The 27,374-nt window shown below is 36.9% G+C and overlaps 1 protein-coding gene across 2 annotated transcripts in view; it reads right to left on the bottom strand.

Moving 5' to 3' along the window:
* Positions 1–8,133: 8,133 nt before the first annotated feature.
* The window catches only part of LOC144442899 (sodium channel protein 1 brain-like), a 37,936-nt gene continuing 18,695 nt past the window's right edge, over positions 8,134–27,374 (bottom strand). For both annotated transcript variants that reach the window (XM_078132273.1, XM_078132274.1), the window contains 19 exons: positions 26,885–26,948; positions 23,996–24,140; positions 23,620–23,751; positions 22,574–22,894; positions 21,143–21,236; positions 20,245–20,525; positions 19,727–19,897; positions 19,109–19,480; positions 18,608–18,917; positions 18,129–18,304; positions 17,510–17,890; positions 17,040–17,213; positions 16,315–16,437; positions 15,564–15,827; positions 14,810–14,863; positions 14,461–14,598; positions 14,035–14,148; positions 11,911–12,181; positions 8,134–11,440 (listed from right to left, as the gene is read on the bottom strand). In XM_078132273.1, coding sequence (XP_077988399.1) covers positions 10,059–11,440; positions 11,911–12,181; positions 14,035–14,148; positions 14,461–14,598; positions 14,810–14,863; positions 15,564–15,827; positions 16,315–16,437; positions 17,040–17,213; positions 17,510–17,890; positions 18,129–18,304; positions 18,608–18,917; positions 19,109–19,480; positions 19,727–19,897; positions 20,245–20,525; positions 21,143–21,236; positions 22,574–22,894; positions 23,620–23,751; positions 23,996–24,140; positions 26,885–26,948 — 4,967 coding nt within the window. In that variant the 3' untranslated portion in view covers positions 8,134–10,058. The remainder of the gene's footprint in view (positions 11,441–11,910; positions 12,182–14,034; positions 14,149–14,460; positions 14,599–14,809; positions 14,864–15,563; positions 15,828–16,314; positions 16,438–17,039; positions 17,214–17,509; positions 17,891–18,128; positions 18,305–18,607; positions 18,918–19,108; positions 19,481–19,726; positions 19,898–20,244; positions 20,526–21,142; positions 21,237–22,573; positions 22,895–23,619; positions 23,752–23,995; positions 24,141–26,884; positions 26,949–27,374) is intronic.

Here is a 27,374-nt window from a genome sequence, read left to right as displayed (position 1 = left end):
CAACATTTAGCAGGTCATAGATTACTTCCAACATTGGGGGGACTGGTTACTATAGAAACGGAGTACGTTAACTCGTCCGTTGAGCAGATTAACGCAAACGATTTGTAGGACGGTTTCATAATTATTGGCAGCAGGCCAGGATACTTCAGTATTGTAAAACGTAGTACAATTTATTTTTCAAGTAAAATTGGACAACTTCGCAGAGTAAGAGTCGCGAGGTTGTGTTTATGTGTTTCATGAAAAAATAATAGTAATCCCTGTCCGTGGACGAATTCCAGGGCCTATATCTTACTTCAATTGTAAGACTTTGTAAAACATTTCTTTGGAGGTAATTCACTGTGTAAAAAGCCCTCGCACTGTTGTACGTGTTATGATTTACGATATTTAATTACAGCGGATACAAGTTACAATGTAATACGTTCTTGCTACTGGCATGATATGATGGGATGTCATGACAACAAGACGTGCAGCTATTCTCGCTGAACTGTTGTAACTAATAAGCGAACGATCCAACCACATAATTACAACCCCTTTCACTAAACTGTTGCAACTCAGTGAGTGGTTCAACCACAGAATTACAACCCTTCTCACTGAACTGTTGCAACTATAAAGTGAATGGTCAAACCGAAGAATTTGGGACAACGCCAATCCAAACGCCTCTTGTTGACTAAACGAACACCGTGACTTGGTATCTGATTCGTTAGGGTATCTTTTACCATTAAACAGCCGAGTATCAGTCCAAAACTTGTACTTGGCACCAAAATATTGAGGAAAGCTACATCCAATAGTGCTATCAACTAGCACATTCAATTTATTATAGTCACACGTGTATAAAATTAAAAGTGCGATGCTGTGAAAAATAAATAGATAACTTCCAAGCCCCGATGGACTTGTATGATGTCATTTTAAAACATATGGACAATATCTATGTTGTTAGATACTATATGTACAAAATAAGCTACGTACAGTTTTAACTATGACCTCCCTGTTATTACCTGTGTTAAGATGGACTTTTGCAAAGCGGGTTAAAACTTGTATAGGCATTCCTAACAATAATAATAGCTGCACCCGTGACAAACATCCCACAGACCTGCGTCATTGTGACGTCACAACTCCCCCCTCCTGTTGTGTCGTGAAGGCTACATATACTGGTCTGATCTTTAAGATAAATAATTAGTTAGAATGACGAACTTTTAAATGTTGACAAACGTGCCCAATATGGGCCACAGGGAAGTCCTTTCAAAATGTCAAGTTGTTATCAAACGCGTCAAGATATAGAATGAAAAAAGATCACACGCATGTAAGAAAACAGAATTGTTGACAAAATTTGGTTAGTAATTCACAGGACTGGTGTTCTTTTTACAATTACATGAGACAATTGCCAAACTTTAGATAATGGGATAATGGATAACATTATATGTCTATGTATGGATGTTTCCTCTAAAGATATTCTCTCTCTCTCTCTCTCTCTCTCTCTCTCTCTCTCTCTCTCTCTCTCTCTCTCTCTCTCTCTCTCTCTCTCTCTCTCTCTCTCTCTGTTTGATAAAATTAGGCATTTGATAATTTTTTGTTATACATAATGGTTGAATTGAATCAAATTGTTTTCAGACTCAAAAGGTTTCTCTAATATGGCTACATTTTATTGTATGGATCTACAAATATGTTATTAACATTTCTAGATCTTATTGCCTGCCTCGATCATAGTCGACAAAAACTTAAGTATGATTGTTATATTTTAATCCATTAACCTACCTGAAAACTTTGATGCATACGATTTGGCAACGATCGGCTAAGATAATGGTAGCTCATTCAAAGAAATAGTAGCCATATTGATAACATATTTGTCCGGCCAGACGATAAAATGTTGCAATGTTAACAAGAATTTTTATTGAACCAGACCATAAAATGTAGCAATGTTAGTAAGATTTTTCATCGAGCCAGACGATAAAATATAGTAATATTAGTAAAAACCTTGTTGAGCCAGTCGACGTATTGTTTCGAGTCAACTGGCTTCCATTATATCACTTAGGCGAATTGTTGTTGCAAAGACAACATGATGAGGAAGGTTATTTGGCATTTTAATACGATTAGCAGAGAGATTTACCTTCTGATCACACGCAAACATAACAGGCTTACCAAATAAACGTAACAATATATACACGGATAAAGGAAAACAATTTGATTGTGGTAGACAGTCGCGTGAAAAATGCATAGTAACACTAGAAAGATTAACACCACTCACCATAACAACGTCGGCGATAATCACACTTCTTAGTGAAGTTAATATTCGGATTTCGATAGTTCGATACACATGGAAGTGAAAGTGTTATGCAAACTTGTAGAGTCAGACAGTCAGACACACGGTATTGGAAATGGCCTAGGCCTGTTCTATTCGTTGGTGGTTACTTTTTTTTCATATGGAAATGTTCGTAAAACTATCCCCAACTACTAAAAAAATGTTGAATCATCTTTAACTAGTGGTAGGATTCTACACAGGAAGTCGGATGAAATGACGTAATATTTTGGTAACCAATTCAGACCTGCCAGTCACCAACCCTCATTTCAACTTAAACTTGGATTTCCTCCAGGATAAGATCATGTGGTTTATCTGACTGCATTTAGCATACTTTGAAGCCAGGAAATGGGGCCTTGGTAACAGATTGTACCACTTTTGACATAAATGTATATGTCGGGAAGAGCGATGACGAAATCACGGGGGCGCACCCCTCTATTACCCCTTAGAGGATTGACTTAGTTACCAACATGTATTTATCAGTAAACAAAACTATTAAACAGTGGTTGCTGTACATCATTTTGAAAAAAAAGACCCCGACATGTCTATAGATGGTCCAGGAGTGGCATATAAAGGGAAGGATTGCATGACTGCGTCTGAAGAACTCATGAAAAGAGTGTAAAGAATTCGTACAGAGGCCAAAAGTCAAATATTCTAACTATGTAACAACCATGCCACCTGTTTTCCCCGCTGCTGCCCATAATGCATGGACAACTATGGACATTATGGTACGGTAGATAATAAGAACAGGGGAGGGGGCGGATTCCCTCGCACAGTTACAGCTAGTCATTCTGTGTGAACTGAACATATTTCAGACGATTGTCGACAAAACATCTATAGGCTCAATTGACTTTTGAATAAGAGAGAATACCTCCACATAACACAAAAGAATTCACTCTTTATTTTTGTATTGGGTTTAGGCAAGTGAGGGATAGGCTCATAAGGAAAAGAGAGTAGTCTAGGACAAATAAAAGAACGTCAACAACTCCAGCATGTATACACCGAAATATTTGAGCTTAAATTGTGTTGAAAGAGTATCGATCGATCCAGAGAGAGAGAGAGAGAGAGAGAGAGAGAGAGAGAGAGAGAGAGAGAGAGAGAGAGAGAGAGAGAGAGAGAGAGAGAGAGAGAGAGAGAGAGAGAGAGAGAGAGAGAGAGAGAGAGAGAGAGAGAGAGAGGGGGGGGGAGGGAGGGAGGGAGGGAGGGGAGATAGCGTACGGTTATGAGTATAAAGTGTTATAGCTCCACGAGTACATTTTGTAAATGTACAAGGTAAACGACCACTCCTGAGGTTTAATTTGGTTAAAAAAACATAAATCAAGAGCAACATATTTCAAGACACCCTTCAGACCCTTCAGGGCCCCTTTATTTTCTTTTGTGCCCCCATTTTGTCGTCAGTCCCCCTTGCCGTTAATTGGGGTCGTTGCTTAAGGAGAGCACGTACATGTATAAAGTTAGGCATACAGATTGATAAACTATAAAACCTTGTACAACCGCCCTCAAGTGACCACTACAATATCCAATTTGCAATCAAACTAACCACCGGTAGCAACAGTGGGATGCCAATGTCATACTAAAATATAATGCGAAGTTAGATAACACAAAGAGTCAAAGTATACTATGTGACCCTCCCCTAATTCAACTCTCTACATTATCCACAATATCTTACCACACGGCGGCCCTTCACTCCCGTGAAACCCACTCCTCTCCACACTACAATTACCAAGTGATTTACGTGGTTGTCAGCACTGATATGTTCTGACGTTACAGTGGCAGTGGTGTGATGTGACAGCGGTGGGATGCCAAAATCATAAAATATTGCAAAGTCATAAAATGCAATGAGTCAAAGCAAAATGGGACTTTCCCTCAATGCCATTTTTTAAATATGCCCCTTCCCCGAGAACAGATTTACATGTATAGATAATTGAGCCATGATTAATGTGTTATGGTATTTTCATTTACCCTTAGCTCGCATAGTAGTTTGCTGTTTATTTATATTTGATTGTTTAGTTATATTTTTCCGAGTTCTCTGTCGTCAAACTGAAAACCTTACTCAACTCGTCTTGACTCCTCTCTTTTCAAATCGATCTGTCAAAAGATTTGAGGTGAATGAACTTCAGGACACAGTTTTATAGCCTGTTACTGCGCTGTTGACATCGTTAGATGGTCGTACCTCCTAGCCCTCGTAATCAACAGTTGCTACAACAAGCTAACTTGAAAACTAAGTGAATACAGACATAATCAATACAACTTTGTACTATTTAAGTAAAATCGAACGATTAACAAAATTTAATGGTCAATAAAAAATAAGTAGAAACAATGCATTGGGTATGTATGTATGTATGTATGTATGTATGTATGTGTGTGTATTTGTTTGTTTGTTTGTTTGTGTGTGTGTGTGTGTGTGTTTGTGTGTGTGTGTGTGTGTGTGTGTGTGTGTGTGTGTGTGTGTGTGTAGATCTGTCTGTGTGTCTGTGTTGATGGCGAAAAGTGGCTCGCAGGTCTGGTGGCTCGAACAATTTAATTACCTATTCACTTACCCTTACAATGTTTACGGTTCAATAACCGACCTTCACTCGATGTTGGGTCCCATGTCGATGCCTAAAAATATACACATTTTTCTCATAATACTCCTAGTCTAGACTTTTACGAAGGGATTAAGAGACTGTCCCGAGGGAGTCTGGGTCTAAAAATAGTTTGTTGTTTTGTTGATTATATGATGCCCTTTATATTACGTGTTGAAAGTGCTACGACTTGGTGGTCTGTCTCAGGTACAATCTCAGGGGTAAACTATATCATTTGGTGGGTGGCTGGAGAAATTCGACCCTAAAAATTCTTTTCGGCAATAATGAGGGAAAGTTTTTTCAAGAGCAAGTATACAATAATTTTATTAAAAGCAATATATATATATATATCTCGGTGAGTATCAATCTGATAAGACAGTGCTCTATACCGCAGTGGCAGAGCGCAATAGTTTATAAATATATATGTAAACTATATATATATATATTTATATATATATAAAGTTTGCTCTTACTAAAATGTATAATTGCCATTGAAAAAAATATCTTCATGATCAAACAAAATTCTAAACTTTCAGCCATCTGATGATCGCAAAAGCGTGAAACTTTTTAGTTATAGCTTAGAACCTCCAAATACCTTGGATTAAGTAATATATAAATAAATAAATAAATAAATAAATAAATAAATAAATATATATATATATATATATATATATATATATATATATATATATATATATATATATATATAATAGTAATGATAAACTAGTAAAGTGTTTCTTGCCAAGACGTTTCGCAAGTAAAACATGTTAATCAACATGTTTATATAATATGTTTATATATTATGTCTGATGATCGCACAATGCGTGAAACTCCGAGTTACAACCAAGAAAGAGTTCCAATACTACCAACACTATATATATATATATTACCTTACATATCTACTGATAACATTTCATTTAATTGTTGTGCTCTTTAATATCATTACACTATCTTATATGTACTCAAACAGAATTGCCAATTTTCTATACGGTTGTAATAAAGTTATATCTAATCTAATCTAATCTAATCTAATCTAATCTAATCTAATCTAATCTAATCTAATCTAATCTAATATATATATGTGTATGCATGTATATATATATATATATATTTATGTGTGTATGTATGTATGTGTGTGTGTCTGTCTGTCTGTCTGTCTGTCTTTGTCTTTGTCTGTGTCTGTGTCTGTGTCTGTGTCTGTGTCTGTGTCTGTCTTTGTCTGTCTGTGTCTGTGTCTGTGTCTGTGTCTGTGTCTGTGTCTGTGTCTGTGTCTGTGTCTGTGTCTGTGTCTGTGTCTGTGTCTGTCCATTGTCCTCGCGTATTTAGTAATAAATTACTGACAATTCCAACCCAATGTCTATTGATCAACATGTTTTACTTCTTTGATGGTTGTATACTTTGCCTAGGCTAAATAAAATAAGTTGTTTGGTTCCGGTTACCCGACCCCACCTAGTTTTTCACGCTGACCCTAAACTTTTTTATGTATTCGAGAAAAATAATAATAAAATCGCGAAAATCGTGAAGTCTCGCAAGAAACAGTGGGTGCGGAAACTGACATCAACTTAAAAAGACAATATAAAACTATTCTTCCAATCTGTAATGGTTGTACATCTGATAGGAAGAAATAACAACACAGAGTCCATTTGGAAAACAGTGGAAAACCTGAACTAGACACTCACACATGAAAAAAAAAATGATAAACTAAAATAAAAATTCTACCTACCCCACCTATTTCAAAATTCAATGTAATCTGAACCACACAATCTTTTTACGCCTTATATATGCATCCATCCATGCATGCATGTACATACCTACAATGTATACACAGATACCCAGAACCATCCATCCACCCGGCTAATTGGATCTAATTGTCTGAGCTGGAGGCTAAACTTCCCAATGACTAGATGGCATATTCAGGACTGAGGTTAACATATCTACTCCACCACATTATCCCCGATATCTTACCACGCTAAACCCCCATTCCTCCTTGATGGGATGTGACAACAGTAGGATTTGGAACTGGTGGCAACGATGGGATGCCCAAATCATAAAATAATGTAAAGTTACATACACTGTACTACCATAAGTCAGAGTGAAATGTGATCCTCCCCTAATACAACTCTCAGAAGTATAGTCCTACGCCGAGAACCGATTTGTGAAAAAGTGACCCTCCCTTAATTTCCTAGTCTCGCTGCCAGACTCGTGGGACAAGTCCCTATCCATCTTCTCGCGGCTAAGCCGCTCGGCATACATACAACGATTAGGGACGATAGTCACGAGTCTGGCAGCGAGACTGCTAATTTCCCCGCCCCTTGCAATTACTGAGTGTTCCCTTACCTGATGTAGGAAGACGGCCTTAATTCGGAAGCCTTTAACGTAGGCAGAGTCGGTTACTCCAAAACAAAACGACAATGTACGAAGGAAATAAAGGTGAATATATAGTTTGATATCTCAGTTTCCGACTGAATACACCATATAATGAGCAACACACCCAATAACCCAGCATTACAATTTAAAACTTGTATGTTTGACATTGTTTTCGGGTTTATATAATTTTATCACTTCAGTTTTTTTTTGCAATAAAATTTATTTGTAATCATTTTGGTCGCACTTTCTCATGTTTCTTTTCTAATTGGCCAAAATAAATCTGTCATTATTTTGGGGTCCATGTTTATAGGTGTCCCCCCCCCCCCCTGTGTGGACTATCTGACCTTTGTCATAAAAAATAAAATGATGGTCCACTGAAATGTTTCAATGTGAATTGCGTACAGAGAAAATTGGAGATATACTCAATAGTTCAATTCAAAATCACAAACGACAAATCAAACCTAAAGGAGCCAAACTCATGTGGGAATTTTTGTCATAAATTTGAAAACTCACGTGACCAGTGACCACTGAGGTAGAAAAGGAGAGGAAAATACCTACATCAATCCATCCATAGATACGTAAATACATAGATACATAGATGCATGCATAGATACATAGATACTACATAGATACATGCATACATACATACATACATGTATACATACATACATGCATACATACATACATGCATGCATTCATGCATATATGCATACATGCATACATACATACATACATACATACATACATACATACATACACACATACATACATACACACACATATACATACATACATACATACATACATACATACATACATCTACTGTGAAGGTGAAAATGGTATCGTTTTGACTTTCTCGGGACAGAAGAATTACAGATTAGAGAGAAGAATTGAGACCAAGAGTTGTTTATTTTTAGAAACACTTTTATTGCAAACTAGGTGTTCGAAATATATTTACAACATAACCGTCACTGTTCATAAAATATTAATAGAAATCTATAAAAAAAGGAGAAAATCTGTACAGACTATCAAAATACAACATTAGTTTTGGCGGAAGCTCAACAGTCGCTTCCGTGGACAGATAAATATGTTTGCCCGCCTATAGCGCCATTTATTTAGTATAAAATCACTCACATTTCTGGCACTTGTTTCTTTGAAATAATACCATATAAGCAAACGAAAATACAGTCATACATTATATTAGGTTAAGGTAACATGAATATTGCATAGATGTTGGGCGTGTAAACACGGGATTCTTACTTTTTGTTTTCAAACACACAACCTGATGACGTCTCATAAAGCAGTACCCAGAAAGTGACTTCTGTAAAAATGCATTTATTGTGACGTAGTGCACGCAAAGGTACACTTATCGTGACGTACACGTGTACACTTTTCGTTATTGAATATATAATTAGGTGTACTTCCCACTTCTCTATTTGCCTACTGTACAATTTGTGATCAGGGAATAGATTCAAGGATTCAAGTTACTCTTTTCATTTGCATCGTCACCCAAGATTTTTGCATTTATAGAGAGAACCTATTTTAGTGAATGATTTTCGAAATAACCAGTTATTGTGCACACTTGAACCTTCCATTATAAACCGTTGTTCAATCAAATATCTGTACAAAGTTGAACATAGAAAACAATTTGAAATGAACTATGAACTACTTCATTCATACCTATTAAATTGTACATCTAGAGTTCAAATATTCTTCCGTGTTTCACGCCATAACAAGGTGATATAAATGTTAGAAAGTTGATATTAAAAGCACCATAGATTGATTTTACAAAGCCTGGACACAGTACACCATTTCAGCATCATTACTTCCTTACATTGATAACTAAGTATATAGTAATTGCTCTGTTTTGTGCTTCAATGGTGTCCTGAATGTACACAGTTTGGCTGTTATATATGTCGTCCTTGCATCACTGCCAATTGTTCTCGCACTGGAGCCGGAAATATAAGGAATAATAGTACTTTTTTTTTTTTATTTTTTTTTTTTACGGAGTATCGAGTTCGAGACTAGATATGACTCTTACCATTTCGGCACCGTGCATTTTCCCGCCAAAATTTAACAAAAACAAACATATACTCTCGTGGTCAAATATCTTTAAGATGGATTTCAGATCATTGAAATTACATTATGCAAATATACTTGAGGTGATGTCATAATGCTAAATTTTCATTATTCCATAGTAACCTCAGATAAAAATAAAAATAATATGTAATCAAATGTTACATTTTTTGTAGAACTTCGCGGTACTACAGATAAATTGATTTTAACTACAGAAAACGTCGAGTCCACATCACTAGCTGTTTTCTGAGGACAAATATCATATTTGGTCATCTTGGCGGGAAATGTAGTAGCAGCGAATGATCATTATTAAGCTGCTAGGCAACTCAAATGGTAAAGATTCTCCCCTTTTCAAAAATATGAAGGGAAAATAGTTCATGAAACAAATATGAAAAGTGAAATCAGTCCCAAATCTTATCTACGGAACCTTATAAATAATTCTATGGTTTCAAAAAAACACGATATTATTATCACCCTATGAATTTGGCCATCATCACAACATGGCTGCCATGGAATACACTGAGTCATGGTTTGCTTTTTCGGAATTCATTGTCGCGTAGAGTTACCTCTATGATATATATTGGCACATTAAAATAGTTTGCTCATTCCTATGAATATATTTACCCATAGAAAACGTGTCAAATTTAAGTCTTGAACTTTAATCTAGGGGAAAAAAATGCGTAGTTTTCTATTTGGAACATACACGCAACTGTTGAGCACTCAGTGACACTACATTCGTATGCTCCTACAACTCAATATTATGTTTTCACAATTTGAAATGCTTTGCTACTCTTGGGTCTTGGTGGCACATTTTTGCCTGATTTTGGTCTGTTAGCGTCTTTCGTGTTTTTCGCTGATTCATCTACTATTTGTACCGAGGCCTCAATGGTCGGTACGTCATCCCACTCCTCTTCCGCAGTGGGAATTGTTTTGGAGTTTGGATTCTGGGTGTTTTCAATTTTGGGTAAAGCTGCCTTACCTTGGTTATCTAATGAAGGTGTTGAGCCTTTTGAAACACTGTGACCGTACTTTTCTGGTCTGACTGTTAACGTATTACCAAAGGAACTATTGAAACTGGCGTCTAAATTCGCCATCCGACTGTCGCCAACGCTTAAACGAGCTGAATTTTTACGAGAACTACTCAAGCTGCTTTGGCTAGTTCTTGATCTAGCTGTTGAAGCAGCACGGCCAATTTCTCTCTTGAGTCTAAAAAGTCTCCAAGCTTTCTGAATTTTCGTAATGGCAGTCTCCTTTTTCTTTCTTTCCAATGTTGTCTCCGTTGCAACATTGTCAGATTGAGCAGGGAAAGAGTCAGCAAATCTCTGCGTCATCTCATCCTGTAGCTGTCGGAAATCGTCCGACTCCTCAACCTCGCCCAAGACACGTTTTGTTAGAGATGATAGAACGTCCAAACAGTGCACCCTATCTCCTTCATATAGTGTCAAATTCAAACCGGTAATCTTTATACGGTTAGGTGCTGCTAAGCGTAAAGGAGGGTCCAATTCGTCACAAAATTTGGACAGTTGTTCGTATTTGATAAATTGGTGGGCATGAGGATCATAGCGCCCCCACACGATATAAAACATGTCAAAGTCATCCTCGGTGATTCCAACCTCTTCTTGCGCATGGGCATTGCTAAAGTTCTCAAGAATCACGGCGATGTACATGTTAATAATTATGAGAAATGTAATGAAAATAAAAGAGCTGAAATAAATCATAGCCAGGGTTGGTACTCCACAGTTTCCAAATTGTAGGTTGTTGTAATTAGGATCACAATCGGGTGGCTGAATCATCAGTGGCTCTAGAATATCATTCCACCCAGCAGACGTAGCAATGCGAAATAACAACAGCAGGCTGTTTCCAAAGGTTGTAAAATTCACCATGTCATCAAGTTTGCCTGTTTGTATGACATTGCCAAAGAAATTCATCCCGAATACTGCGTAAATGAAGATGACGAGGAAGAGAAGAGCACCAATGTTGAGGAGGGCGGGGAGTGAGATCACTAAGGCAAACAGTAATTTGCGTATTCCTTTAGCTGCCTTCACGAGACGTAGCACTCGACCAATCCGGAAGACTCTTACAACTCGTAGAAGAGTTGGGCTAATGATGACATTTTTTAGCAGGTCCTTCAAAACAATTCCTGGACAATAGAAATGAAAGATATATCATTATCGCGACTCACGTCAGTGAAAATAAAGCGACATGTTTTCAAATCCTGTATAGCAAATGTTTTATATGTGTGCCAGTGGATTCTGGAAAAGCCTGTCTATGCGAATTTAACAACTTCTAGCTCATTTTGACGACTCGGCGTGCTCCTAAACAAATGCATTTGTATTTTGTACACCGACTTTCGTGAACAAATTAATGAGAGAGAGAGAGAGAGAGAGAGAGAGAGAGAGAGAGAGAGAGAGAGAGAGAGAGAGAGAGAGAGAGAGAGAGAGAGAGAGAGAGAGAGAGAGAGAGAGAGAGAGAGAGAGAGAGAGAGAGAGAGAGAGAGAGAGAGAGAGAGAGAGAGAGAGAGAGAGAGAGAGAGAGAGAGAGAGAAAAGACATAACTCCATGAGTCTCCCGCGGTGTAACAATACGGTGACGTTATAAGGTCATGACTTACCTAGCAGTGATAGAACCACGATGACAAAATCAAATACATTCCATGGTCGTTTGAAATAATGCCATCTCATGCCTATAATCTTCATGGTGGCTTCCAAGATGAAGACTGCCACAAATATAACATTCAGAATTTCCAAGATATCCGTCACCATCTGGGGTTGATCATAATGCTCCACGGCCATTGCAATCATATTAAGGCAAATGAGCAACACGATAGCAATTTCAAATTTATTGCTTGTAGTGATGTCGTAGAAGAAAGCAGAAACTTTGTTCTGAAATTAAAAACGACAATTAAGGCCAGTTTTAGCATAGTGATGAAGAGAGAGTGGACATTGGGGACAATTCGTTGTTTCTGGCCCTTTGTAAACATCAAAAGAAATTTGGTTATTCACCAAGTTGTTGGCGGCCATTTTAAAATGTATGCTTTATTCAAAAGAGTGGACATTGGGGACAATTCGTTGTTTCTGGCCCTTTGTAAACATCAAAAGAAATTTGGTTATTCACCAAGTTGTTGGCGGCCATTTTAAAATGTATGCTTTATTCAAAATACTGCATTTCGCAATGATTTAACAGGGAATGCATTTGGAATTTTCAAAAAGACATTCACTTTAGAGGCATTAAACTACCCTGTCCACTTAAAGGCTAAAACGATTCCATGGTCATATTAACTTATAAAATACATGTTATCAGAAAGGTTAATTGTATTTGGGTTCAATAAGATACTGTTTTTCTACGGGTTAAATGACACCATTTCTTCAAGAAATTTGGAATGTGAAAACAAATCCAAGAGTTAAGAGTTAACATGTGCCCTAACTATTAGAGAAATATTAGATTAATATACCCATTGCAGCATTATGATTGTGCATAGGTGTCTCGATTTGCCTTGAAAGCGAAACCAAATAGCAGCGTGAAATATATAGTGTTGCAATTTTGCGAAAATGTTTCTTGTTTGAAAGGTAAAAGACCACACAGTATGCTAGTAGCTCCATCCTAGGTTGCAATATATTTACCATATCGAAGACCTATTAACTTAAATGGGCACTTGCAGATATTATATATGGCGAATATTAAAACAATATATCTACCAGCTTAAGGTAATGACATGAAATGATGGATGCGTGGATAGGTATTTGTACATGAAGACAACTTAAACTGTTACATTTACAAATAGTGTCCGATGTAACGAGCAATCACGATGCAGACTACCTGCTACAATGAAGATTAACTAAGCTGCTAATGATGAATGACCACAACAGTGTTTTATTATGTTTAGACCCAGACCCCAGTCACAGTAGGCAAGTTCTTCAGCCTTTTTGTGTAGCCTGATTGATTCATTTCCATTGTAACTGTCATATAGTGGTCTGAGCATGAGGTGCAATGTGTAAGGATGGGGTGGGTGGCAGTGAATACTTACTCTTGTCTGCGTTGCAGGAATGGAAAATGAATAGCATGCAGGATGCAGGGAGGGAAAATGAAATAAACAAAAAGCAGATGAAAATAAATGCCTGTGAAGCTGGTTACACACATGCTTAAAAACTAACATTCCATAAAACGAAATGAAACAATAATTTAACAATGATAACTAATTTAACTATAACTGAACTAAACAGCAACAAACATGGAAGGTAGACAATGTTAGAGTGTATTACGACTGGTGAATGATAAACTAAACAAAATCAAATGTAAAATGTAAACTACACTGGTCGATCAATGGAAAAAAAAGCTGAGGAATAAATTGTTAGGGTTATTGAAATCGCAAACTAGTGTAAAAATATAACCATATACCACACAGTTAGTTGTATTAGTACAACACAACAAACACTTCAAGGGTTACTGCATACTAAATGTGTCTCGAAATCGTTTGAAGGCCAATTTTTATTGGTCAGCTATTGCGTGGAAAATTGTGTTCATATTAACAGTCATTAAAAACACACTAATACAATTCTTCAATATACAAACAGGTTGTGTAGTGGCAATGTATTATGGGTAACAACAATATTAACACGAGAAAGCTTGGATTCGCAACAGTATTTGACAATGTTAAGGGTAATTTTTTTTCTTCAAAATTCTTGTTTTAGAACTTGACCACTGGTGTTCTTGTAGATCTGATTTCGACTCTACTTACCGTTGGCCTTTTAATTTGCTTGGTGGGTTTCTTCTGTCCAAGTCTCCTCATGGTTTGGTAGTAATTCCTCTGGCTGTTCGTAAGAAACATATCTAGTGTGCTGTCGCCCTCATACTGTAAGTGTGAAAATGTTGTTTTTGTTTAAAGTCATGGACATGATCCTTGGACTTGGACATTGCTCAACTTGTTCAACTTATTGGCAAGTCTTGTTGTGTAAAATGATATATAGCATAAAATTAACAGAGTGAAACTAAATCAACCATGGCAACTTATACAGTAGCAATCACACTCCGCTGTCAACAAAGTATAAAAACACCCAGAAAGTTCATGTGAACATGAAAGTATAGGGCGTCATTCCAAACTATTTTTGTGACCGTTTATCTGGTTTCTCTATCTGTTCTTTTTGTCTATCGATTCTTGGCTTACCTTTTTCTTCAGTACGTTGAAATTATCAATAATAACACCGATGAAGAGATTGAGGGTGAAGAATGAACCACAGACGATGAAAACGAAATAGAACATATAAGCTGGCAAGTTGGCTTCGCGAGATGGCTGCTTTTCAGTCTAGAACAAATCAAACAAAATATATTTACATCAATTAAATCGGCACATTTCCTTTGAAGTAATTACTTAATTTTGGCTCTTATTGATTTTTACCACAGACAACACAGTTCTAGTTAGATGTCTGTGTTTTTACTCAAACCCGATTCAATTGTCACGTCACGTGTCTGAGACTAACAATGCAGGCTTATGAAATATTCCAAGTAATACTCACTCCTCTACAATCCACGCTATCTTGCATGACTTCCATCCAACCTTCAAAGGTTGCCTGACAAAGTAACAAGGAAAGTTGGGTTAATTTTTGACAAATACAAAAAAATCAGAAAAAGATTTAGAATGATCATACAGAAACCCATCCCGTGTTTTTTGTACCCAGTTAAGCTTACTGTTCATGCATGGTGAGGTTTATTTTCAATAATTGTCACGACATCTTGTCATTCCCATTATTTACGAGATTTGAAGTTTCTACTGAAATACTCTTCTGTTATATTTACTATTGGTTATATGCTATGCATTTATAGTTCTCGCTCTCTATCCCTGCCTAGACATGTTACAGTGGTGCTGATTGACTATATTTTACGGAAACAACATCCCCTGGCTTATCAGTTTACAAAAAATATATGATACAAATAGAAATCTACGGGGAGATGGCGAATGTATTCGCTCTCCGAAATTAGTTTCGATAGAAATTTCAATTCTGCAATTCGATACTCATCTATTATTGACACTGCAGGGCAGGGTAATAACTATAATATTTCATTTACAATCTTCAGGTCACAGCGACGCCCTGGTTTAATATATAGCCTTGTGTATTGCGCTGGGGTTAGCTAGCTCTCACTGTTGAGATACATCGTTAACACTGAGAGAAATATGTGACTGCCATAATTTCCGAAAATACAAGAATTGAATGCGTTATTTAGCTTATCCGGAAGTACGACATGTGACTAAATTATCTAATGTATGCTTACCACTTGAAAGAGCGCCATCAGACCATTTGGAACGTGGTCAAAGTTGATGTCAGGGGTGAACCAGGTTTCATTGAGCGCCAAACAGTCTGCTTTATCGTCAACAATACTGATGTTGAAAACATTGCCATCTACGTCGATACATCTGCCGAAGCTTCCACCAAAGAACTGTACTCCCATAATGCTGAAGATTAGCCAGAAGACGAAACACACCACCAACACGTTGAAAATGGCGGGAATGGCATGTGCCAGGGCGTTGACGACAATCTGTGACAAAACATTTCAGATTTGAATTAGAAACCGAAATTGTAATCCCAGTGAGTGATTCAAAATATTTTTGTTTTATTTTTGAAGACATTTAAGAAAAGTTTGAAAAGGAAATTGGTAAACCAAAAATCATTGAAATTAGATATAAATGAACAGTCATGTGAATACTCATAGTAGAGTATATACAAAATATGATCCAATTGATAAACCGGACGGATATTGCAGAGTACCAAGTATCTATTGCTGCTATTTCAAATTTGTAGGGATTCGTTTCATGAAATATAGAAAACACATTTTGAAAATAATTCTATTGAAATAAAGCATTCTGTCGACGACGACGACGACGACGACAACAACAACAACAACAACAACAACAACAACAACAACAACAACAACACCAACAACACCAACACCAACAACAACAACAACAACAACAACAACAACAACAGTGTCTGCATAATAGGCTTTAGATTTCTTATGGCAGTACCTTCATTCCTTGCCAGCGAGATATAGCTCGAAGAGGTCGAAGAGCACGTATCGTCCTTAGCGCTCGAAATGCTGAAAGACCATCAAGCCCAAGGGCCTCTGAAACCAAACTCACTAAGGACACCTGAAAAGACCAAAGGTAAGATTATATTAGGGAGATATGGTTAATTAATTTGGGAATGGAGGAGAAAATCTGAGTTTCTGAGTTTAAATCTATTTAGAACAGCAAGTACACTATATGATATGCATGTAATATGGTAATTTAGCGATCCTCGATAATTTATGGATAATTTATGCAGGTATTACGGATTACACGTGTTTTTTATGTTTTCTTATCAATATCGTATGGGGGGGGGGGGTGTGAGAGTGAGGGTGGCACACATCCACAGGCTTGGTAGGGATGGGCCGCCCAGACCCTATTTCATACCAATTTGAGTAAAAAAATAGAAGTCCTCGTTTTAGACGAAGTTGTAATTTTGTACTGGGAGGATTGATACCTGTTTAGACCAAGGCTAGATGACTCCATTATAGACCAACCTCCTAGAATCTGCAACCTCATTTTAAACTTTTAAACAACACCCGAAAGTGCATATCCCAAATGGCGACAAGCCCATTCAGTGCCCCCCCCCCTCCCGATTGTACTCAGCCAAATGTGTCTTGTGTATTGTCCTTTACGTGGATGTTCAGTAGTAACAAAATGTTGTAAACTGAATAGAACAAACGTACCACTACGATTGTGAAGTCTAGCCAGCACCAGAAGCTGGTAAAATATTTGGCGAAACCAAACCCAACCCATTTCATCAACATCTCTATGGTGAAGACAATGGCGAAAAATAAATTCATATATTTCAACACTTCCTTCATTACGGGTTTCTGGTCCAGGTAGATATCTTCAAAGACCTAAGGAATAGCAAAGTTATAAGAATGCCGTCTGGTTATTAATAGAATTAAAGGTTTGTTTGTTTGTTTTTTAATAGTAAAACGACCCACCAAGTTCTTTTCCAGAGGAAGAAAAAGTGTGGTCATTTACAGAGCTTTTCAAAATATGCAAATATCTAAAACAAAAAGTATTTAAATAGCTAAAATTGACGTCATTTACATGTTACAATATTTTTAAAAATATGCAAGTCTCTATAAAGAAAACATCAAAGAGCTATGCGTTGGTTTTTGAAGTTGGACACGATGCAAATACTTACCAACGATATACTGCTCGCAAAAATGAGAAAGAGTACGATCCCTTCGAATATTTTGTGTTCAACCATCATAAATGTATATTTCCTGAATAGATGCCATTTTTTACCAAATGCCGTGTCGTCGAGATTACAACAACAACTGCAGAACTTCGTAGCGCAGAATTTGTTGACAGTTTTGAAACAACAATCTTGGACAACAATAATCTTCTCAGGTTTGTTCTCGTCCTCGCCATCAGCATTGTTTTCTTTACCCTTTTCGACGTCTTGTTCGTCAGATTCGCCCTTTTCACCAGTTTTTGACTTGTTGTCTTCTAGCGCTGTGTCGAAGGATACAAAGGCACTTCTTTGGGTTTTGAAAGGCGTTTTCCCACTTCCAGGCCTTTCCTGTAAATAAATAAAACAACGAATTTTGTCAAACAGGCAATTCAATAAAACGAGTAATTCGGGCAAACATGTACCACGAATCTGTATGTCTGCCATTGTACGCATATGCAAAAACGGCAGCATTTTCTACCGCAAACAGGCCTGACGGTTTCACGACGATGGGGAGTATGCTCTGCCTTTGTCGTAAAGAGCACAGAGGTTTTACGGCAATGGAAGGAATCCCAATATCACAATTTACCTGGACGCTACGAGCACTTCCGTTTCTACTACTTGCGATGCTATTGGTGCTACCATTGACTTTCAATGTGCCATTGGCTGCTGTAGACGCCGACAGTAAGGCCCCGTTTGGTATAATGTCCGGTTGTTGAACGTCTGCATCTTTGTTCTCTAAGTCTGTCATTTCAATATCAGACACTGTAAGGGAAACAGCAACAACAATGTTAATTTGGTTATTCTGATATCTTATCAACAATATTAATATTGATAACTCAGAAAGGAAATGGAGTAATAGAGTGTTGAGTTCTTTGAATCGGTCTTTGCATAATATTAGTAATATTTTGAATTGTGGATTTGAATTAATGACACGAAATTGTCCCATATTAAGTAATGGTTTATACGTATTGCCCCCCTTACAGTATTGTATCTGTCAATGGGTAGATTTTCCAAATTCAATACTCATACAATGTTCGTCAAACAAGTATATTTATCTAGACAAACCTTTTTCCTTTTTAGCCTTTCCATTTTCACCTGTCAGACTTATTTCTGAAATCTTGTCATCTTCCTTTTCAATGTTGTCTTCGTTTATCTTTTTGCTTTGCTTTTCTTTCTCGGTTGCTTTTTTGGAATCCTTAGAGAGTGACCTTTTCTCGTTTGGACCAACTTTACTTTTGCGATACTTTCGACAAGTAATGATTCTAATGAGTTTCTGGATTCCTAGTTTGAGCCTGTCAGGACCGTCTTCTTTTGTCTCCTTAAACGAATCACTGGCAAATGAGTTCAACAGTAAGGCAAGGAACAAATTGAGTACCTGTGTGAATAGACAGATATACGATACGTTCAGTAGTCTGATTCAATGACACAGTGTTTCAAAAAGAGTGACGCAGTATGTATGTATGTATGTATGTATGTATGTATGTATGTATGTATGTATGTATGTATGTATGTATGTATAAGTTTGGGAAATCGCAACTACCTTTGTCACTGCAATATTATACTCACCATGAAGTTACCTACGACCAGCGTTATAATGAAAATGGCAATGCATGAACCCTCTAGCACGCTGTTGTTTTGGGCTCTACAACCCCTCATGCAGTCATACAACGGTTCGATCCATTCACCACATAGTACTCGGAACACCATCATAAAGGAATGGTAGAAATCTTTAAAGTTCCATCGTGGTACTTCGCCATCATCGGCAAAGTTCTCGATGACGTAGACCTCGCCGAACAGTTGCATTCCAATCACAGCACAGATGTAAATAATTATGAACAGGATAACCGTCAGGTAACCAATTGACGTCAGCGTGTTACCAATGATAGATATGAGCATGCGCATTGTTCCCCAGGACTGTGCTAGCTTGAACACACGTAGCTGTTTTTTGGGGGGAAAAAGAGGAAAAAAGTTATATAACTCTGTTGTAAAGGAAGTACAGTAAAGTATGTACTCCTATAGTCTTTTCGTGTATATGTTAAGAATACTGTTTCTAAAAACTCGTCTGTCCTTCCTTGCATGAAAATTTACCGCATCGACAAACTGCAGAGAAAGTAAAGATTCAAAACCCATGGGCATACACTTATCTGTAACTGTTCTTGTTGGTGATTGGTCGATCATACTTACCAATCTGAAAGCTCGTAAGACAGAGAATCCCTCTATATTGGCCAATGGGAGTTCAATGATACTGATGGCTACGATAAAAAAGTCAAAGACATTCCAACCACTCCTAAAATAAGCCGCATCTAGTGCGATGACTTTCATGACACACTCAATAGTAAATATACCCGTAAATACCTGTGAAAAGAAAGAAGTAAAGTTGATAACTTTTATGATGAATTTGACGTTCTTTCAATGAAGCATAACAGGTACAAAAGAGTCTCTTGTAATACCAAAATGTGTGTTTGGGGTGGGGTGGGGGTGTGGGTAGGTTGGTTGGTTGGTGATGATATCATACTGTTTTTCATGTGCACCTGAGGTTTGGTGTTTTTCACCAGTTGGTACAAACCACACATTGTCACGATTCATAATAAAGTTCAACCGTAAAGTGAGAACGTTAAAGTTTGAAAAAAAAAGTCAAGATCACGTTTGCAAATGTTCTGTAATGAGCAAATAGTCAAGACAATTTCAATAGCATAACTTACATAATTTCCCGCCTTCAGTGTTAGCTCCATGGTTTGTGACATTCCGTAGTACGCCATAGCAAGGAACAATGTGTTGAGAAGAATGCATAGAGTAATAAAGACATCAATCAACGGGTCCATAATAATGTTATAGATAAAACTCTGAAATCTTTTCCAGGCTCTGAAGGCTTTCCGGTTGCATAGACAACACGTTCTACAGCAGGCACAACATCGTTTATAGGGACAGCATGGTACTGGCTTCTCTGTATCCTCGTCCGTCAGCATGCGAACTTGGAAACCGACTGAAAGAAAATAAAGATATGGTCACTGAGAAATTTAACATGCTCGACTCCCTTATATCCCGGCCGCATACATGTACGTGTCTCTCGTTCTGGTATTTCGGTCAACTACGGTCCCACATACATACACACAGACACACGCACGCACGTACATGCATACATAGATGACTTCCAGTATGGTGTAACTGGGTGGCGGTGTAAATTTTATCTATTGATATTGTTTTTTTTAATTTCTTTTTTCTTGTCTTGTTAAACTTCGCTTCTGCATTGTTTGTACTTTACTACTACTACTACTACTACTACTACTACTACTACTACTACTACTACTACTACTACTACTACTACTACTACTACTACTACTACTGCTACCGCTACCACTACCGCTACTACTACATCACCCCCTCCTTACAATGGGGATAATGGTAACCTTTTTCAGTTACTGTGCAAACTTCAAAGCTCATTCGCTCAGAATTGAGCAGTATTCAGTTTGTATATTATATTTTGTACTAGTAGTAGTAGGCCATTTTGTCCACATGATTCCAAATGCATTATACGAAGTGTCAAACCATGGTAGACTGTACAAGTGCATCGTAACGTTTACTGTGACAGTTGCAACGTACCTCGCTTATCACCTACTGTAGAGTCGTTGTCGTCATCGTCCATCTGGGTATCGCTGATATCATCATTCTGTATCTTGACACTAGCGGGCGCAACCTAACGAAAGTTAAAAGAACGCCAGTGTTTGGCTCTATATCAGATGTGAAGGCCCTGGAGTCAATTCCAGGGTCTATGGAGACAACTCCCTATTGATTATGCACAAGGAGAGATGTATTACCCGAATGAATATGTAATAACAATCCTGCATATTTGGATTTGTTCATAGAAGTACGTTACTTGTATTTCAATGGTTTAAGATATTAATATACCATCACTTCAAATAGTTCACACGCAATTGAAAAGTTAACTCTTCAAACACAAGATAAGCGGTTAGTTATGCTGTTAAATCAGGCTTTTGGTTCATTTCCCCTGATCCTACAAATACTTTTCCAAACATTGTGTCAATTATACTGAGCTAAGTTATCAATATCATAGTATCAAACACAAATAAATAATTATTTTGATGTGTTAGTAAATCAACAATATTTTCTAAACCCCATACTTCGTATCGTCGACGCAGCACACACACACACACACACACACACACACACACACACACACACACACACATACACATACACATACACATACACATACACATACACATACACGAACAAAAACAGACAGCTATCACACACATCAATACACATATTCGTGGACACTTAAAAAAGTAACATTCACATTTATCTTACGCATGCTTGGGATAACAGCAATGGCAATTTTACATTATATAGGAAAGCAAAAAGTAGAGGCTTGTAATTAATTGTGAACGCATGCGCAGGCTAGAGATAGTCGTGCAGCTTACTTACTCTGTGAATAGCTGATGAAGAAGCAGTGGTGCTGGTTTCATCCTCGTATTCTGAGTCTGTACATGTCGTGTAGTCCTTTGTACGCATGCGTGTGATAAAATATATCGATGTACATGAAGTAAAAGCAGATATAAAAGGCATGCAATTATTGAAGGCAAAAGTTGAAGTATGTTAGATTTTATCAGAGAATCTCGAAAAGAATCGATATGGTTAGTTCTCGTGCAAGACAAAGATAACCACAAATGTGATGTGCCAAAAAGTGCAGAAAGACGTTCATAAAGAGGGCTCGGTGGGTTTATTTAGGAAAGTGAGCAAAATACAGCGGAGAAACAAAACTGTGAACACAGCACAGCATTAAGCTAACTGCCAGGCAAGATGGTGGAGAAAAGCAAAAAGGGGTGGAAACAAACAAACAAACAAACACACAAACAAACCATATTAATCAAATACTCTTTTCACACTTCGATTTAAAGTAGTCATATGGATATGAAATATGTGTTTATTTTAGATTGTAATCAATAAAACTAAAATAAATATCCATTTCTCTTCCATATGAGCACTTTAAAGTATATTTGTTGGACCTACCTCAGATCTTGATGTAGTACTTCGTCTATCATCTTCAAGCTCATCGTCATCTGTGCTTGTTCTTATGCCACCCTCAGTTCCTGATTTGGTTAGATCATCGGAAGTCACGCCCTCTGTGTCTTCTTTGCTACTCTCTTTATTCAAGTCTGTTTCGTCACCGTCACCTGTTGCTGCTTTATTCGTAGCTCCGGTGCGCGATTTTTTCCGTTTCTTTCGTTTCTTTGGTTTCTTTTTTGCCATGAGCATCTTTAATCTATCTGGGTTGAACTTCATTAGGTTATTTGCAGTATTGGCATGTTCCTTCTTTTTCCTCTTTTCTTCCTGTAGAATGAAACGGTAAAAACAAGTGAAAACGATTTCAATAGTGACTTTCAAATTTTATTGACAACTTTTTATTGATAACTCCAGTCTTACATTTCACTTGTTCTCAGGTGTAAACGATTTAATCAGTTTTCTCTGTTATGCCAATCCCATTTACTACAGTGTGTCTTTAGTTTCTCCTTTTCTTTGGCAATTTCAGTTTCCACACGATAGTTATATTTCATTCGTTAAGTATACAGGCAAAGTGTTGTGTGTTACTTTTCATCTTTATTATATAGTATATGTGTCTTGTTGCCAATAGTAACACGTACTTGTAGATAATTGAGTGTCTGTAATGTCTAAAATAGTACGTCGTTCATAGTCGCTTTCTGGTACATGTAATGTCTATATAGTCCGTCGTTAACAGTCGCTTTCTGGTACATGCAATGTCTAAATATACATATACACACGATTCAGTGACGAGAGGATCGGAAACACACAATTCAGCGACGAGAGGATCGGAAACACACAATTCAGCGACGAGAGGATCGGAAAAGTACACATGGTTCAGTGACAAATAAAGACAAAAAGTGAATGAATACGTGACGGAAATAGAAAAGAAGGACACGTGAATCAGAAACGAACGGATACATTTTTACATACGAAACAGTTACGGATATAAAAAAGTACACATAAATCAGTGACGATATCCAAAAAAAGTACACATGATTCAATGACGTGTTTACCTGCTGCCTTTCAGCTTCTTCTGTGTATGACATAGAAACTACAGCCAGCATAAGATTTATGAGATAAAAAGACCCAAACAAAACGACAACCATGAAGAATAATACATGCCAGGGTCCCTGTGATCTAAGAACCTGCAAAGAGAACAGATGCCATGATGTATATAAGACGTCATTCGGATATGTAAATGGTGTATCGAGGCTTGCAATATTGATTTATATATACATACTGACTATCTCGAAGAAAATTCGCGGCTGCGATGTGTATAACATCTGTCAACTAACTATTCAACCAACCAACCAACCAACCAACCAACCAACCAACCAACCAACCAACCAGCCATCCACCCAACCAAACAATTTCTAAAATACTACTTACGTGATCGTAAACATCTTCCCAAAAGTCTAGTGTAATGAGCTGAAATGACGTCAGCATTGCCCAACCAAAGTGATCAAAGTTGGTATAGCCGTAGTTAGGATTCGGACCAACGTTTGCTAGGCACGTGTAGTTTGCGGGACACCGACTACAACGTTAGATAATCAATAAATATAGGAATGGGTGTTAGTGGTCAAGAAAAATGAATATATATATATTTGTGTGTATGTGTGTGTATGTATGTGTGTGTGTGTGTGTATTTATTCATTTATATCAGTGTGTGTATGGTGTCGATGTCGTGACGTATCTAACGACAAAGGCGTATATCCCATGTTTTTTTGTTGGAACACGTTCAACTTGGTTCGAATGTGATATAAATATGTATGTGTGTGTATGTGCGTGTATATATATATATATATATATATATATATATATATATATATATATATATAATTTTGCCACGAAAGGTACAAAATTATTACGCTCTGCCACTGCGGTATAGAGCACTGTCTTAGCAGATTGATACTCACCGAGTTATATATATATATATATATATATATATATATATATATATATATATATATATATATATATATATATATATATATATATATATTTGGACTGTCTTACTCGTTCCTAATGTGTGTGTATGTGTATGTATACGTAGTGTATGGAAAAGTCATAAAGTATCACACACAGTGTCAAACAAGATATCTGTGACGTCAAGGATGACGTTAGTCAGAATCCGAAGAAAGATATCAACTACTATACTACTAAATAACACACAACTATCACACTACTGAAAAATAGTAATGTTAGGCTTGAGATGTTTCACTTTTAGGTTTGTCAGAAGAACCATAGTGGGATGACGACGGCAGAAGCTGCATCTTCACTCAAATCAGAATCCATACTCATCCGTGTGAAGTACCATAACGTCATATGAAATACTATCAGGGCGACATTGATTTCAAAGTAATCACCACTCGATTTCTTTCGCTCTTTTTCACCAAATGGTCTTTACAAAATTAGATGTCAAAAAGATAATAAGTGCCTCGTTTTAAATGTATTCAAAGCAAAATAGTAGTTTTTAAAAAGTTGGCCAAAATTTACTCCTCGGAATACAAAACGTCCAGGATTTTAGAATTTCCATGATCTTTTCAAACTTTTGCAAAGATTTTGCTTTTGGTCAAGTCTGAGGTTCAGATCTGTCAGTCGGTTTTCTGATTTTAATAATCAATGCTTACCAAGATTATGATATTATCATACATAGTTTTTAATTTATTAATTTTATTATGTAATTGCGGATTTTCATGGGCAATCATTGGCGAAAGGAAAGTTTTGATAGGAATATTTGGCAGCAGACGAAAATGGTAACTGCGTTTTGTGATCAAGCTTATAACCTAGTATACCTTTCTACGATCTTTTCTACGATCTTTTCTAGACTGTCAAGCTTATTGTGATAATGGAAATTGTTATAATTCCGACCAGACACAGTTGAAGAAAATTGTACCCACTTGTCATCTCGACCTCATTTAGCTCTTGTTAAAATTCGGATTGCATGGTGAGAAGGCGAGGAAAATGATCAAGCTTTCGTTCCGTGACTAGAATTCGTCTGACCAAAGATTAACACAGCAAATAGATTGCAAAACACCATTTGTCAGAATATAGAGCATATATTCAGAATTATAAGTGAGTGAAGGTTAGATGAGAAAAGTATGATTGAATTGGGAAAAATGTAGAAATTAAGAACATGTACCTCCAGCCATCCCTGTTGTCATGTCCAACAATAGATCAATCCATGCAAGAGTTAAAATAAATAACGGTTAAAGGTCATATGCAAATAGACATGTTGCTCATGAATCCATTAAGATGAAAGTGATCGGTGATTTGTGAAATGTACACATTAAATTCTACTTCCCATGCATATTTAGAAGATTAACATTTTGAAATCATACGTCATTTGTTAGGCTACCATGCTGACCATGCGTACAGCTAGCTATACATTCTACAGCAAGCAAAGTATTGAAACGTTGTGACATCACATCACTATGCAAATGCGTACATCTAGTAGCCGTTACGTTTTATTTATACAGTTACATGCATATAACGTGCAAATGTTGTACATGCAAGTACATGCTATTTCAGCAGTTACCAAATGCAAAAAGCGAGGATATGTAGGAACGTTGTATCCACTAATCATTTTACTGACTCCATAACTTGCAATTCTTAAATTATTTAGTCAATTTTAACCATTCGTATTATATTATATTATATTAGAATTTTGTATATATTTCAACAAAATATAACTCAAGCTGAAAAGAAATCATAACGGTATAAGAATTCATAGCATTCACAAATAATTAATTGCAATATGTATTAGAAGTACCCTATCATTCCTGTATTGCCTACTTCTTCTAACATTGTATGCAAGTTGTACGTGCACTTGACCATCAGTAGTTAATGTAGTATGTGCCTCGAAAATAAAAATATTGAACTCTAATTTGCTGTTACCTTGTTCAGGTAAAATGAAGAAAAAATTCAGGGATCTTCAGCATAGATTTGAAATAAAGCTTAGAATCCAATATGGCCGTTGAATACAATGGGGAATCAAAGATTGTACCATTTCTTTTATTATTTCAAATAACAAATTTTGGACAGATTTCAAAACTTTCATTTGCAGAGAAATTGGTCCTCGAGGCGCATTCTATGTTTAAAGTGGCCGTATGGCTGAGGATTGGATATTTATTTTGGATTTTTAAATCATAAAATAATTGCATTATGATATCCTACATATGGCCACTTTAAGTGAAAACAAGTGCTGGGACGAGGGTACTGCGATATGGGAGCGTGTGATAAACAAATAATTGTGCAATACAAAACTGATATACTCACCCTGCTCCTGTGATATTGCTGCATATACGAGGATCACCCTCTGGGTCATAATAATACCAATTAGCTAAACAAACGAGATATAAAATGAGTTTAAAACTGTACTTCTGAATAAAAAGTGGCAATCGTTTCTCACATCAAAGCGACGATATCAAAGCAACGTTGAGTATTAAAATTTTAACTATTAATAGTATACACACAACACAATTCGCTATAATTTTATAAGCCGTGAGTGTTCGACTGCAAACTGTCAGTCTTGTTCACTCCATTATAGAGAGCGCTGTTGATCACGGATCCATGCTCCCGTAGGGACATTAACATCACTTTTGAGGATTTACTAGGGTTTAGTTGGCAGGTAAATATATTAAAAGTTAGTTAGGGAACTCAACACTAGCTTTGGGTAGAAGTTAGGGTAAATTGGAGAACAATTTGGGTACTCATAAGTAGTTTTTTGTGGGTTGAGAAGGGTAAAGGGGAGACAAAAACAGGGTAC

This window comes from Glandiceps talaboti, chromosome 12 (assembly GCF_964340395.1).
Source record: "Glandiceps talaboti chromosome 12, keGlaTala1.1, whole genome shotgun sequence".
NCBI classification, from domain to species: Eukaryota; Metazoa; Hemichordata; class Enteropneusta; family Spengelidae; genus Glandiceps; species Glandiceps talaboti.
This window is presented reverse-complemented; position numbering and strand designations above follow the sequence as displayed.